Below are 14961 nucleotides of genomic sequence, written 5' to 3'. Positions count from 1 at the left end.
GTGTGTGTGTGTGTGTGTGGTTGTGTGTGTGTGTGTGTGTGTGGTGTGTGTGTGTGTGTGTGGTTATGGGGGGCGGGGCAGTGTACCGTTTTATCTCGTTTTGGTATCATGGTAACACTGGGTTCCTAAGATGTATTGGGGAGTGTTTGCTTTTCTTATATTGTCTGGAAAAAATTGTGTAGATTGGGGTTAATTCTTCCCTAAATGTTTGGTAGAATTCTCTAGTGAAACCATCAGGGCCTGGAGATTTTGGTGAGGAGGGGAAACTTTAAACTTACAAATGTAATTTCCTTAATAATTACGGGGCTCTCCAAATTATTTGTTTCATTTTTTGTGCATTGTAGTAATTTATAATTTTTAAGTGATTATTGCATTTCATCCAAGTTGTCAAATTTATGTCTGTAGAGTTGTTCATAGTATTTTCTTAATATCCTTTTGATGTCTGCAAGATCCATATGTTTGATGTGAGTTTCTTGTAGATAGAATATAGCTTGGAAATATATATGTTGGCATCCTCATAGCCTCTAGGGGCTGGGAGTGTAAAGATCACCATGAGCCATAGAGTAGAGAAGGATTTGAGAGGTGGGATGACAGATTTTCCTCCCAAAAGGGGCTATGATTCCTTTGTCTGCAGAGTAAAGATGCTTAGATGTGCGTGACAAATGTTTAGAAGCTCTTAAGTATCTGAAAGGGACCCAGTGCCTCCCCTCCCCAGACTATGTGAGGCAGGGCAGTAGGAGCCTGATATGGGTCTTTTTCCCAGGGACTAGATCAGAGAAGGCAAGTGTCCCAGAGACAGTTACGTGTGTGTGTGTGCGTGTGCACAGGTGGGTGTGTTAGGGACCAGCACCTGAGAGGTCTGCAGGCCTCCAAAGGCAGAGACGCTAGGTTCATTTTCTCTTCGCTCACCTTAGTCGCAGACTGGAAACTGTCAGCCTCTAGTAGAAGCTCTAGGGTCCGCTAAGGCCTCCTGGCCTCTGGAATTTCTGCATCACCAAAGTTGTCAACTCCCCAGGCGTGGGTGGCAGAGCAAGCTCCTCCTATTACTCAGTTCTGACTTCTACCTATTAAGCAGGGGCTCCTTGAGGAAGATTGATTTACCACATTAAACGAGCCTCCCTGTGCTCGATGAGGATGTCACAAGACAAACGGTTCCTGCCGTGTGCCTCCGGCCCACCCCCCCATGTTTCCATTACACTGGGGCCAGAGTCGTGGTGGATGAGTTTGGATGTAGTTCATTTTCTGCCTTGCACGATAAACTTGTCAGCGTCTGACCGATCAGCTGCTTGTATGCAGGGAGTCCATTTGCAAGGCCACCTGGCATCCTGGCTCTGCTGTCCTGCTCCCATTTCACTCTGTTTAATGAGCCAGGACCTGGTTCCTGTTGAGTGGTGCTGAGCTCCGGGGTCCTGCTCGACCTGCATGCAGCGGTGATGGTTCAGCCCCTCCTCGGGGGTCCCTCTGTCTTGCCTGGAGGTGGCTGGAGCACTGATGCCCAGGGAGCTGTCCTTTTATGCCTTCAAGTCACCCAGCTGAAAAGGAGGGTGCCAACCCTCATTCTTCTGCCTAGCGGCTGCATCAGGCCTGCCCCCCACGCTCTGATCTGGACAGGCCTGCCTTGGGCTTCCCAGGGAGCTGAAGCCTGCCTACTCCACACTGCCCTTGGGGCTGTTTCATAGGCAGATACCAAGCCTGGGCTCTCAGACCTCACTGAGACCCAGGCCAACGTGTATAGCATTGGGGCTGCCCGTGGTCCCCAGGCCCAGGCCCTCCCCAAGCGGCTAGGCATCGCTGACGAGCTCCACTCACCAGCCTGGGTGTCTGCTGCCCAGCCTCAGAGCCTTTTCCAGCACTGTTACTTCCTTCCTGATGTGTTCCTTCCTTCCTCTCCACCTATTTTGAATCAGACCCAGGCCTGGCCAAGGCCTCTCTATGCTCTGAAGTCACCAGCCACCCTGTGCCCAAGGACCCCCCAAAATAACACATAGTGCAGGGCCGGGCACCATGGCTGTTGGCAAGGGCTCCAATAGGAGCCAGGGTGGGGGAGTCTTGTGGAGGGTTAGGAATCCCTTTCCTGTCTCCATCTCTCCTCCACCCCTTTCATCCTGTGAAACTCCCTGCACCGAAGGTAGTGGTTTCCTGTCTTCCAAAGGGCCTGGAAGTCTGAGCTATGCCCACAGATCTCAGCCCCAGCTGTCCACGCACACTCAAGTCCACTGCCAGACACAGACACTTCCTGTGCCCACCTAAGCCAGGGAACCAGGCCCTGCTCTCTGTGAGCTCAAAGCTTGAGAGGAGGTGGCCAGATCAAGATCTTAGGGCTGGATGGTCAGTGGCTGGGGTCTGGGGCAGCTACAGGGTCCCACACTGTAAGGTCACTCATTGTGTGGTAGGAGGCAGTGGGTGTAGAGATAACTGGTCTGGTGCTGGCTCAGGTTCTATGTGAGGCCAGTCTGGCAAGCAGAGGGTCCTTGTCTGCCCTGAGCAGGCGCCCGAGCCAGCATGTTACCGGGATGGGGCGATCGGGGCGGGGCAGGAGCCCTCTGGGTTGCTCTCACCCACACAGGACGCAGGGCCCACACTGTGATAGGGTTTGGGATCTCAGGAGCATTTGATGAGTAGAGCTCTGATAGGCAGAGAGGGAGAAGGGCTCCCACCCAGGGGGCAGCCTGCAAGATCTGAGGGGATGGGTGTGCGCAGGTATCCAGGAGCGGCAGGAACTCCTATGGGGTCTGTGCCAGGATTCCGAGGAGGTGGCCCTGTGGGGCGGCACAGGCGATCCACGGGGTCCAGAGGGCAGTGTTGAGGTTGGGAGTCTGCTGTGTGGGCAGTAGAAGTCCACTCGGGTTGGAGAGTGTAGAGCAGGGACTGTACCACTCTCAAGGGAGGGGGAACGGGAGCTTCCTCCCCGCACCCACACCGTCCACCACAATGGAGTCTCACTGAACTTTTAATCCCCAGGGCTGGGACCAAAGCCTGCACCTTGATCAGAGGAGGCAGGAAAGTCCAAGAGGCCAAGGGGACGGTGATGAGTCACTCTGGACACATAGGGATCAAGAAGAATCTTGAACACAGAGGGCTCCCCTAATCCATATTCCAGACGAGTGGGAGGGGAGGAAGACCCAAGGAGGGGCTGGCTTGCTGGCCAGCCTCGTTTCAGAGTGGAAGGCCAGCGTGAGAGACTTCTCCTTCCCCAGGATGTGCAAGAGGAGGGAGGGAGGCGATGATAAGGACCACAGTGTCCTTTCACTGGAGGACGTCTGTGGACGTCTGTGAACCTGGAGAACTCACCCCGGCAGAGCAGGGGCTGCTCAAGTGGCCTTAGCATCTGTGTGCCCAGGAGGTGCTAAGAGCCCCAGGGGAGGGTCTCAAGTGTCACCTCTCTCGAGGCTGCCTGTGCCAGGAGCGGGGAGCAGCCCAGAGAGCCCGGGATGAAGCCGAGAGGAGGGAGGAGCAGACAGGACCTCCTCGATGGCCTCTCCAGGCCCTTAGCTGGACAGAGGAAAGGACGGGCAGGCCCCAGGCGTGGTCCTCACCGGCACGTCACTGTGGATGCAGCTGCCCCCTGACTGGAGAAGGTGCTGCTATGCCTGGCTCAACCCACGGGCAGGACCCGGCTGGTGAACGAAGGCTGCGGGGAGATCTGAGCCTCAGGGTGTGGAAGTCACACCTGCTCCCACCCGTTCCCTGGACTTCAGGAAGGCATTTTCCAGATGACTGTGGCACACGATGGGTACATTTCTTAGCTTAAGGCTCTGGAGAGAAAGAAGGCTCCAGACCTGGGGGCTGGGGTGGGATGGGGGATAGGCTCTGAAAAGAGGAGTTCAGACTTAGTCCCTGGGGTTGCAAAGGGAAGGGGAAGAGCCTGAGTGGAGAGGAGCAAGTGGCTGCAGAAGCAGGGGGCTGCATACCCGGCTCAGAATAGGGGAGCACAGCGGGGCGGGGACCAGGACCAGGGCCGCCCAGAGGCCTGCCTGCACGCTAGGACAGGAGGGAGCTGGGGGCTGACTCAACCAGCTGCCTTCTTGGAAGGCTCTTCAGCCCCCAGAATGTTTCTATCTGACACAGAGAATGGCATCCTGGACAGGGGCCTTAAATATCTGCAGACACAACAGAGTTAAATAAGTGGGAAGACTGCGGCAGACCAAGGGCACGGCTTCTCAACTCCAGCTCGTCCCGGCAGCGTGAGGAAGCAAATTCAGCATCACTACACGGTGTAAGATCAGTATTAGAATTGGTCACACGTGACCCCAAATCCAAAACATCGGTATCTTAAGACAACAGAGGTTTCTCTCTCTCTCCGTCTCTCGCATATATGCTCAAACCGAGCCCCCCAGAGCTGATAGATGGTTGGAATTCTTCCATCGCACTCCGAGGGTGTGGCCTGCATCCTCCTGGCCCAGAATGGAGGCTAGGGCTCTGGCCACCACACCTGTGATCCAGGCAGCAGGACCGAGGAAGGTGGAAAAAAGAGCAAAGAGAATGTGCTCGCTGTATTTAAGGAGGTTTCTTGAAAGCTGTCAGATGGTGTTTCTAGATTTTTGTCGGCAGAACTGAGACACGATTTCCCCAGCTGTGAGGGAAGCTGGGAAGTGTAGCTTCAGTCCTGCTCATCTGTGTGCCAAGCTAGACCAGGTGCGCTATGACCAAGGTGGGTGTGGGCATTGGAGTATGCCATGTAATGCTCCTTTGCCTCCACATAACACGCACGCATCTTCTCATGCCTGGAACACACTGGGACTGGGGGAGGGGTGTAACCCTGCACCCCGTCTGGCCCAGAGGTCAGGATGCCTGGGCGATGGCCGCCCTCACCATCCGGCCTGATGCCCCAGCGCTTGTGTGGGATGGTGCAGAAATAACACAGTCACAGCAAAGACTCCTGATTGGGAGAAAAGGTATCTGGCCCCACGGTCACGGCAGCTGTGGCCATAGTGAGGTCCACCGGGCAGGCTTTTCAAACCTTCTTCTGCTCAAGAGAGGAAGCTGCCTGGGGCAGCCCATCTGGCTGGCCCGGCTCTACTTTGGAGGAAACTCCATGCCCACTGTCCCCTGTGGAGAAGTCAGGCTCTCTCAGTGACATGTCTTTGGTACAACTCCGTGACCTCTAGTCTATTTGTCCTGATGAACTCTGCGTGCCTGAAACTGCCCCAGTAGGCTCATCCGGCTACAGATTCAGGGCCAGGCTGGCCCTTCCACCTGCCCTTCGCACAGAAGCAACAGCTGGGTGAGGGGTGACCTGGCAGAGCAACACCCTCACTTCCTTACTCCCAGTTTTCATATGAAATTGACTAATTAAAACTTTTTGGCAACTGATGCTTGAAAATCACAATTCAGGACAAATGAACTTGCCTATGTGCCAGACGTGTCTGGCAGGTATGAGTAAGGGGGCCACTGGATAGGGGAATTGGGTCTCCTCTAAGGGGGCCATTGGATGGGGGAATTGGGGCTCCTCTAAGGGGGCCATTGGATGGGGGAATTGGGGCTCCTCTAAGGGGGCCATTGGATGGGGGAATTGGGGCTCCTCTGACACAACCTGGCTTGAGAGTCTAATGCGTCTGGGGAAGACCCCATACCACCCCCTTCATCTTGGCGGGCAGGACTAGTAATTGCACATCTTGGGGCAGAACTGGCTACAGTTGGAGGGCAGGACTCTTACAGGGACCCTGGGAGTGTGCCACCCCCGGGGCTGAAGCTCAGGACAGTAACCTGGACTTACCAGCCCACCCCCTGGAGTACAGGGGAGGGGGTTCAGGATTGGCTCAAGGTCTGGGTGTCCATATGTGTATCTGCCTATGGTATGGGTTCTGCAGAAGGGACCCCAGGCTCAGGGCTGGGCAGTTGCTAAGTCAAGCCGTGCTGGCCCCTCCTGCAGACTCCACCAACCGGGACTCTCTGGATATGATCGAGCGCTGCCTCTGCCTGGTGTGCCTGGATGCCCCCGGGGGCATGGAGCTCAGTGACACCAACCGGGCACTCCAGCTCCTCCACGGCGGGGGCTGCAGCAAGAACGGGGCCAACCGCTGGTATGACAAGTCCCTGCAGGTAAGCCTCCCCATGGCATGGCCAGTGGCCTGGGCCACCCCGTGCTCACGTCCAGCAGGCTCACTCAGTGGCCTCTGCCGCCCACCCAGGATGCTGCGTGTGGGGCCAGGGAAACCAAGGAGATGTGCTATTCGTGTTGGCCCCTGGACCGGCCAGAACTCTTCTCGGGAGCAAGTGGCCAAACCTAGTGCTAACTCCCTGACTTTCCTGCAGCCTGTGCTCAGCCTAGGGGGCCTCTGGGTTAGACCTGGGGCTCACTCTCCATTTTCCATCCCACACTGCCAGGGACTCCCATCAAACAAATCCTCAACGCATTCATCAAGAATCACATCTGATGCCCGAAGACAGCAGTGTTTCTGAATTTCCGTCACCCTGGCCCCGACATTTCAACACACCTCCCTTCATCCCCGAGGAGTACGGCAGCCCAGCATGAGCACAGAGGAAGAGTCATAAAATGAGGCAAAGCCATTCACAGATGTCTCATTCACATGACGTCACTGTGGCCTGGAGGAAAGTGCTCACACAGATGGGGGTGAAGTTTGGGCCGTTCATTCCCGCCCCCCATCCTTTTTCTCCAGCACGCTGCTCCTGAGTCGAACCTTGTTTGTTTGTAAAGCTCCGACGCTTTCACATGGCTGTATTAAGTGGTACCCGACCATGTTTATGTTGTGGTGTAGCGTCGCTCTGGTTTTGGTTCAGCTCCCACTGGTAAGCTTCTCTAGACTCCCTCATTTTTCTCTCTCTCCGTCCCCTACATTCTGCAGGTTATCCCTTTTGTTGGTTTGCATATTGATTCTGCTATTTCTGATGAGTTCTCTCCCTGCTGTACTGGCTATTTAGCCTCCACCAGTGGTGTTAATGGCTTGCAATCTTTCATGGAGCCGCTGTGGGAATGAAATGCTATAATGGATGTACAGGACCTGAAACATAGTAAGCTTTGGTGGTGGTTTTTAAAAGGCGCTGTTTTCCACCCTTATTTTTAGTGACAGGAACAGGAAAGCACTAATGTGTGAGTGGGCCCACCCTCCCCTCCTGCCTTATGTGAGCCCACTTCCGGGCTCTTTTTTGCAGGCAGGACAGATTCTCAGGGGAGCTGGAGAAGCCCAACAAGCTCCATGAACCTAAATGGAAAGGTTTGAGAGCAAGTCTCAGGACAGAAAGGCAGAGGGCATGGGGAAGAGAGAGAAAAGAGCCTTCCTGGACAGGCCTGGAGAAACACTCTGTGGGAAGTGTGCTTGTTTGAAGAAAAGGGGTAACGATTCTGGGAGCTGGCATACTGTGAGACTGGGGGAGGCTGGGAGTCGGCTCAGAGGTGTGCCTTGCCACAGTTCCCCGGAAGGTCTCATGTAGATTTCAGGAGCTTGTGTATTTGTTGGCTTGTTGGTTTTCTGCTTATGGATGATGGGTTCGTACCTCTGGAGTGTAATGCTGTGCTGAGGTGGACTTCAAGCAGCTTGACTGTATTCAGGTTATGCTTTTAGAATCGAGATCTCATTCTTTCCGTGATTTCCTGCTAGGACCTTTGTACACACTGAGCATCTCCCTTTCCGAAGTCAGCTAAATCCAGCCTTTGCATAGTTGGAAAAATCATGATTAACCTTTATAGTTCCCATGGGCCTTACATAGACCGTCTCTCTAATCCTTGTATTGATCCTGTGAACTGAGCCTTATTGGATCCATTTTAAATGAGCGCAAACTGAAGCCAGAGCGTTGATGCGCCTGTCAAAGCTCTCCCGGCTCGAAGGAAGTAACCACAGAACTGGAATCAGGGATCCTGCCTTGAAGCCCAGGCAGCAGTGGATGGGCCATCCTTGACACACCTTTCTTTCACTCCTATCACGAGATATTTTATTTCTCCCTGGGAATCTGCATGCCACCCAAATTGGGTCATCATCCTTCACTAGTCATTTAGAGAAGTCATTAAGCACCTGCCCTGGGGTGGACACTAGGTCCTGGGGATAATATCAGGGGTGGCCAGCCACACAGGGTCCATCAGAACACAGCGACACAAAGCAGAGCCGGGCGGTGGCCCTGATGTGCGCTGGGAAGGGGAAGCGGGGCTAACAGGAGCCGAAGGGGCTTGCCCAGGACCTGAGGAGAGCACACGCAGCCTCGGCTGAGCTCTTAGGAATCGCCAGGCTGCCTGAGCCAGGCAGCTGGGGGCTGTGCCCTCATGCCCAGGGCATTTCTGGGAGGAGGTCACACAGTTTAGAGCTGTCCTGAGGCTCCTCTATTCTCGGGCCATGGCGACTGTGTTCTTTTCAGGAGGTGATGTGCTTTGGTGCGCCTGGAGAAAAGGTCTCCCTGAGAGGTGGGGGAGGTGGGAGCGATACAGGGGTCCTGGCCTGGAGCCAAGCGGCTGGTGTGGAGTATTGACCCAGAGGCCTGCTCACCTCTCTCTGCTGTTGCAGTTCGTGGTGGGCCGAGATGGCACCTGTGGCGTGGTGTGTGAACACTCCCCTTTCGACGGCATCGTCTTGGTGCAGTGCACGGAGCATCTGCTCAAGCACATGTGAGTCTGGGGGCAGGGCCCCTCCTGAGCCGCTGAGCAGCCACGGGAGGCAAAGCCAGACTGCCCAGCAGTGGCCAAGCTAGGCCAGGAAAAATGTGGGCGGCCACTGAGGGGCTGCATTAGTCTGGCATGTGTCCTAGCAAAAGGCGAATTTGAAAAACAGCTTGAATGAAACATCATATGCTTTATCGAGCTTGGACAGAAGGAGCAGACTGGGCAACAAGTTTAGCACAGTTAGGGCAACATTTCGGAGAAGGCAGTGGCACCCCACTCCAGTACTCTTGCCTGGAAAATCCCACGGACAGAGGGGCCTGGTGGCTGCCGTCTATGGAGTCGCTACTAGTCGGACACGACTGAAGTGACTTAGCAGCAGCAGCAGCAGCAGGGCAACATTTGGCCAAGAATTCTCAGCTTTAAGGGAACATTTGCTCTGGTCCAGGGAAGCCCAGGTCGATGTCTATTACTCGTCCGGAGTCAGGTGTGGGCCCACTATTGACCCAGCACAGAGGGGAGCTGCACCTGTCTCTCTCCCCTCAGCCTGGGTCTCTCTCCCTACCTTCCAAGGTCGCCAGACGGAGTGCGTCTCTGTCCCTTGGACACACTGGGTTCCTTCCTCCATTCATGATTTTGCTCGTTCTCCCCTCCTAGAATCTTCTCCCTGAATCTGTAAGTTCTGAATCTCCTCCATGATTTAGGGACTCTGTGCGTGCATGCTAAGTCATGACTTAGCATAACTTCAGTCGTGTCCGACTCTTTGTGACCCCATGGACTGTAGCCCACCAGGCTCCTCTGTCCATGAGATTCTCCGGCCAAGAGTACTGGAGTGGGCTGCCATGCCCTCCTCCAGGGATCTTTCCCACTCAGGGATTAAACCTGAGACTCTTACGTCTCCTGTATCGACAGGCAGGTTCTTTACCACTAGCGCTGCCTGGGCTTCCCTAAAGGGACTCTTTAGGATCACTGAAAACCCAAACCAGCCCTCATCGACAGAAAAACACAAATTGCTTGTTCCATTTGTCCCCAAGTGTTTTGTTGTGTGTGTGTGTGTGTTTTTAAGAGTTACTGGTGTAGCGTGGTCAAACCGGAAAACATGAACAGAAATCCTGGGCTTTGCAGTCAGGTGGAACTGGATGGACCCAGCTCGACCGCTCACTGGGGTGTCCTCTCAGAGCTCAGTCCTTTCATCTGTGTCATGGTTTGGTGGGCACACCAAACTCCAACAGCTAACATGACTGCAGGGCAAAGAATAAGCTGCCCACGGCCCCCTAGCTTGCAGGGCCACAGGAGGTCAGCCCATTGTCCTGCAGGGTGAAGACCAGCAAGAAGATGGTCCGAGCCGACTCGGTCAGCGAGCTCCCAGCACCCAGAAGGCTGAGGTGGAAATGCTCCCCGGAAATTCAAGGCTTCTTAGCCTCCTCAGCAGAAAAACTTCAACAGTAAGGAGAATGCCAGGTCTTTGGGGGTGATGCTCCAGGGGGGATCACCATACCACTCCCCCACCCCACCAGCTGCCAAGGTGTCCTAGAAGCTTCCAAAGACCCCAGCTCCTCTGCCTCCCCTCACCTGCCTCCGCCCACCCCCCTCATGGAAATGCAGTCAAACTAAAGGGGAGCTGAGCCTCTTGGGGAAATAACCTTGCCGAAGTATCCTTCATTTCCATAAAATGCAAACGTGCATCTATTTTTTCCACAGGTCTCACCTGACTTAGCTGAGTCAAGGTGGGGAAACCATCGCCAGCTTCCGGGGGAGGGGGGTTATTGCCGACTGGTTTGAATAAGTCATTTGAATCCAGGAGATTTCAATTTGCTTGAATTTACACTGCAACTTGACAAGGGGCCTTTTTTTTCCCCAAGAGGAGCCCTAACGGGACCCAGCAGGAGGTCCCGGGGGGGTTATGAGCCCTTGCTAGCGGTCGCAAGGCGTTCTGGGAGTCGTGGTCTGGCAGCTGGATGGGGCTTTGGCTGTTCGTTCCCTGATTCAGTAAATGAGCAGGCGTGCGTTCACTCACTCTCTCATTCACTCATCACACATGTGCAGAGCTCCGGTGTGCTCCAGGCCTCTGACCGATAGGGCTCTGGGGACACAGAAATCAAGGTGCCACGCGTCCCACCCTCCATACTTTGGTGGAGGAACTGGATCCCCAAAGCAAAAATGTCAGATGCAATAAGCACCCAAACCAGAGACAGGTATTTGGTCCGGAACCCACAGAGGACACTGGAGCTGAGTTCTGTCAGGAGGTAGAGTGAGGGCTTTGCAGAAATGGGCCTTGAAGGATAACTAGGAGTTCGTGGTGCCAGCAGCTGGGAAAGAGACAGGTTCATAAGATCAGGTTGTTTGGAGGCCAGCAAGTGAGAATGACCAGAGCTGGGGCAATAAAGAGAAGCTGGGGGCACGTTGCAGAGAGCTTCATGTCCTTACATTACGGGGACCTGAAGCTGTGCTGTGGTGGTGAGGAACCCCTGGAGGATTTAGGGTCTGAGGTTTCAGGGAACCAGTGAGGACACTGAGGATGGCGCGGGTGAGCAGGACAGAGCGTGGCTGGACTCAGACGCCGAGGGATGGGGAGGGTGAGCCCACAGCGAGCTGCTGGAGGTGTTGACAGATTTTCCAGGGGGAAGGAGAGAGGCCTCGGGTGTTCATCTGCAAGTGCTTGTATTTCAACCCCATGGGGCTGCTCTTGGGATGCGAAGGTGAGTTGGTGGGCTGGTGAGCCCTGGGCGGAAGAAAGAGTTGGCTTATTTCAGGGCTTTAGGCAGCTGGCATGTGGTCCCAAGTGCCCAACTTTCCTTTCTAGAGGACCAGAAGAGCCAAGCGAGGCCTGTGGGGGGGGAGGCAGGAGAAGCCGTAGTGTCCTGAGCTGCCATGGGAGGTAGGTAGGGTCTGAGGGGCCAGGGCTTGGCCAAGAAGCTTTCCAGGTGGCTGCGGTGACTGTGCGCTCAGCCTGTCCAGAGACAGTGGGTCAACAGGACAGACTGAAGGGTGAGTTCCCATGAGAACTGGGCCCTCTCCGAGTCCTGCTGGGTCCTCAGAACCTGGCATGGACCAACCAAGAGCTGAGCTCACATGACTGGAGGAATAATTCAAGGCAAGGCAGGCAGAGAACACCGAATCCTGAGGGAAGGTGGGAGCAGGGGTCAGGGCTGCCCACCCAGGGCTCTGCACACACACACGCGCACACACACACGCACACACACACGGCTGGTGGCCAGATATGGGGACCTTCTACATGTTGCTCCTGCAAGCCATCAGCCCGGACCCCAAACTCACTATGCAGGAGACTGGTCAGTGTAGCGAGGGGAAGGGAGTGGGGAGACCAGTGCTGAAGGTCCGTCTCAGTGTGGACTCAGGGAGCCTTCCTTCTACTTGACAGTGATTTGTGGACAACAAAGGTCTGGGTATATCACGGGAGGCTCAGCATCAATTTCTGGGTAAAATGGATTTTTAGTCACCAACAAAGCTCGGATGAGCAGCTTTAGCTGTGGTGACTGTCACCAGAGGCCAGGCCCCAAGCCTTTCTTCCCACAGCACAACAGGGATGAGTCTCAGTGAGAGATGCTGCTTCCAACCATCAGAGAAGCAGGCTTTTCCCTGAACATGGGGGGTTGGCAGGTCTGGCAAGATGGCCAGGAGGCCCAAAGAGTCCATGGGGATGCTGGACACACTTCACAAACAGATCAAAATGCACGGCCTCGATGAGGCCTGCTTCTGGGGGCAATGAATTTCTAGGACTCTGTAGGCTGTGTTCTCCTTGCCCTTGCAAATGACCCTGTGTCCCTCCCTGCAGCCAGGCCCACCTCCCCCACCCCCAGTACAGAACCACTGCCCTATCCAGCCAAGCCTCCCCCTCAGTTCAGAGTCCCCCTGGTCAGCATACCCTCTGCCACTTCCATACACCAAGGCCTGTCTCTGTGTCCTGGACACCTTACTGCTTTGACATGGACCAGGCTCGAGAAACTTCATTAGACTCGGTGGTGCGTGCATTCTACTTTGCATGCAGTGAAAGCTGCTTTCCTTTTTCTTCCACAGAATAGTAAAGAATCTCGACTTCACCGTTTATAAGTTTGATGACTATGGGAAAACATTCATTAAGCAGCAGAAATGCAGCCCTGATGCCTTTATCCAGGTGGCCCTCCAGCTGGCCTTCTACAGGTAAGCACAGCCTGCCCAGGGGGACTGATTGATGAGCTACTCTTGGGTCTAGAAGCATCTTGGAGGGAGGGATGACTCTCTGTGAGCCTAGAGGATGGGGGTATGACCAGGGCAGGCTGCACGGAAGGGCCCTGTCACCTAAAGCTGGCAAACAATGGCCCAGGGGCGCAGAGTTCATGGGGTGGAGGGACGCAGAGCTGACGGAGGCCAGGCAGGTGGCGACAACGTCAGGTTCCCTCCTGATCTCAGCTGGGGTGCTGGAGCTGTGGCCTGTTCCACCCACTTTTCCTGGTCTTGACAAGGAGATGGAACTAGCATCCCTGCCCACCCCCTGGTGGGTCAAGTCAAACATCTGGAGCTTAACTGGTTCCCGTCACTCATTCCCCGCACCCCACAGCAGTTCTCCCCCATCCTCTGCCCTCCACCTCCAAGCCCCCGCCGCGATGTTTGGTTAACTTAGCCTGCCTTTGTAGATCTCTGCTTCCTCTCTTGTCCCCAATAATCCCGTCTTCATGAAGCATGAACTTTGAAATATCCAAATCAGATTCCATCACCTACCACGTGGAACCCTCCCAGTGGTTTCCCATCATGCTTAGAACAAAGTCCAGGCTTAGAAAGGGTCTTTGTGAACCACCTTCCCTGGGCCCTGCCCGCAAGCTCTCTTCCACCTCCAGACCTTCGCTTTGTGCCAGTACCTCTGCCTACCCACCTGTCGCCGCCACGCTTCACACACCGGCTCCTTCCTACAGCTCAGCTCTCAGCTCGGGCGCCAGCCCTCAGAGGCCACCTCGGAGCCTCTCACCGCCAGTTCTCTCTCACCGCGTGCTGCGTTCTTTTTTCATTCGTGGCAGTTGTTATGCATGTGGACGCCCTTGCTCATGGATTTGCTGACTTTGTTTTCTAAAGTGTCTCCCCCAGGTGTGATGTCCTCAGTTATCTTGTGTGCCTGGGGCAGAGTAGGCACCAGGGACTGTCAGAGCCCTGAGAAGACGCTGCAGGGGTTTTAGCCTGGGCGGGGGGCAGGTCTGTGCGTGGTTTAGAAAAAACCCCTTAAGCAGTAGCTCTGTCCTGGGGGAGAGATGCAGAGTTGGGAGTAAGAGTTGAAGGCAGGGTAGGGAGCCAGACTGGCCTTTTATGAGAGGCGAAAAATAGTGCAAAACAGAGCCTCCTTGAGACAGGGCTGGTTCCTGTTGGTCCCAGCATTCCAGAAGCAGCGGTTCATAAACCAGCACAGCTGCTGTGTAGTAAATGGCGCCCCAGCCCCACCAGAACCTGCTCTTGGTCTGCAATCAGGACAGGCATAAAGCAACTTGGAGAAGGCCCTGGCATGGAGGAATCACTCATGAGTGCGTGGCATCCCAGACTCCAGTGTCCCCCGCAGGGGGTGTGACCCACGGGGAAGGGAGTCCAGGCACTCTGAATGTCATCGGTCAGGTTGACGTCACCCCACACAAGGACTGTGCTCACCACCAGGATGTGTAGAGCTCGCTGGCATTGGGCTGTGGAAGGACCCAGCCTCTGGAACTGCAGTCAATGCCGTTCTGATACTCAGAGGGCATGTGGCTGAAATGGGCCATGAGGTCAGTGCCCTGCTCGTGCCGTGGCTGGGGACACCACTGCCCTAGCGCTCAGGCACTTCAGAGCTTCAGATCCAAATCCCAGAGGGGATGGGGACAGAGCCCCCTTCTTCTACCCTCCAGGGAGCTTTGCTGTCACTGGACATGGCCAGGAATAGGCGAGGCCAGAGGCTCCCAGGCTCATTGAATAGGCAAAATACCACCTGCTGCCTATGGAATGAATGCTTCGGAGTTTCAACTATAACAAAAAAAATTTTTTTTAATCTGCTTCTAGATTCAGCAGAAACCTGGAAGCTGCCTAAATTGGGGCTGATCAGCTACCAGCCAGTGATGGCGTCTACTTTTGTGCTCAGCATGATGTTTGTTCCGAGGGGCTGTAGAGAAACAGGAAATGAGCTCCCTGCCAGAGTCTTGGGGGAAAATGAGGCGTGAGTGCAGGAAATGCCACTTTCTTGGCAAGTCATACAGTGTCAAGCACTGGACCCAATCAGACTCTCGACTCCCCACTCCTGAACTCACTCAGGGCGAGGGAGACGTGCCTGGAGGAGGCCAAGATACAAGGCCACAACATGCGGTGTGACCTCGGGCTGTCACTGCCCCTCTCCGAGTGCTGTCGTTCCCCTCCCTGACCCCTCAACACCAACAGCCTCACTGGCTGGTGGGAAAGATGTTTGCCAGCCT

General features: G+C 55.0%; 1 protein-coding gene across 1 annotated transcript in view; it reads left to right on the top strand.

Moving 5' to 3' along the window:
- The window catches only part of CHAT (choline O-acetyltransferase), a 48855-nt gene that overhangs the window by 26163 nt on the left and 7731 nt on the right, over positions 1 to 14961 (top strand). The window contains exons 7-10 of the mRNA XM_040242843.1: positions 5873 to 6042; positions 8454 to 8554; positions 9862 to 9990; positions 12581 to 12703. Coding sequence (XP_040098777.1) covers positions 5873 to 6042; positions 8454 to 8554; positions 9862 to 9990; positions 12581 to 12703 — 523 coding nt within the window. The remainder of the gene's footprint in view (positions 1 to 5872; positions 6043 to 8453; positions 8555 to 9861; positions 9991 to 12580; positions 12704 to 14961) is intronic.

Source organism: Oryx dammah, unplaced genomic scaffold, assembly GCF_014754425.2.
Source record: "Oryx dammah isolate SB20612 unplaced genomic scaffold, SCBI_Odam_1.1 HiC_scaffold_6, whole genome shotgun sequence".
NCBI classification, from domain to species: Eukaryota; Metazoa; Chordata; class Mammalia; order Artiodactyla; family Bovidae; genus Oryx; species Oryx dammah.
Note: the sequence above shows the minus strand (reverse complement) of the source record. Positions and strands in the feature narration are given on the sequence as shown.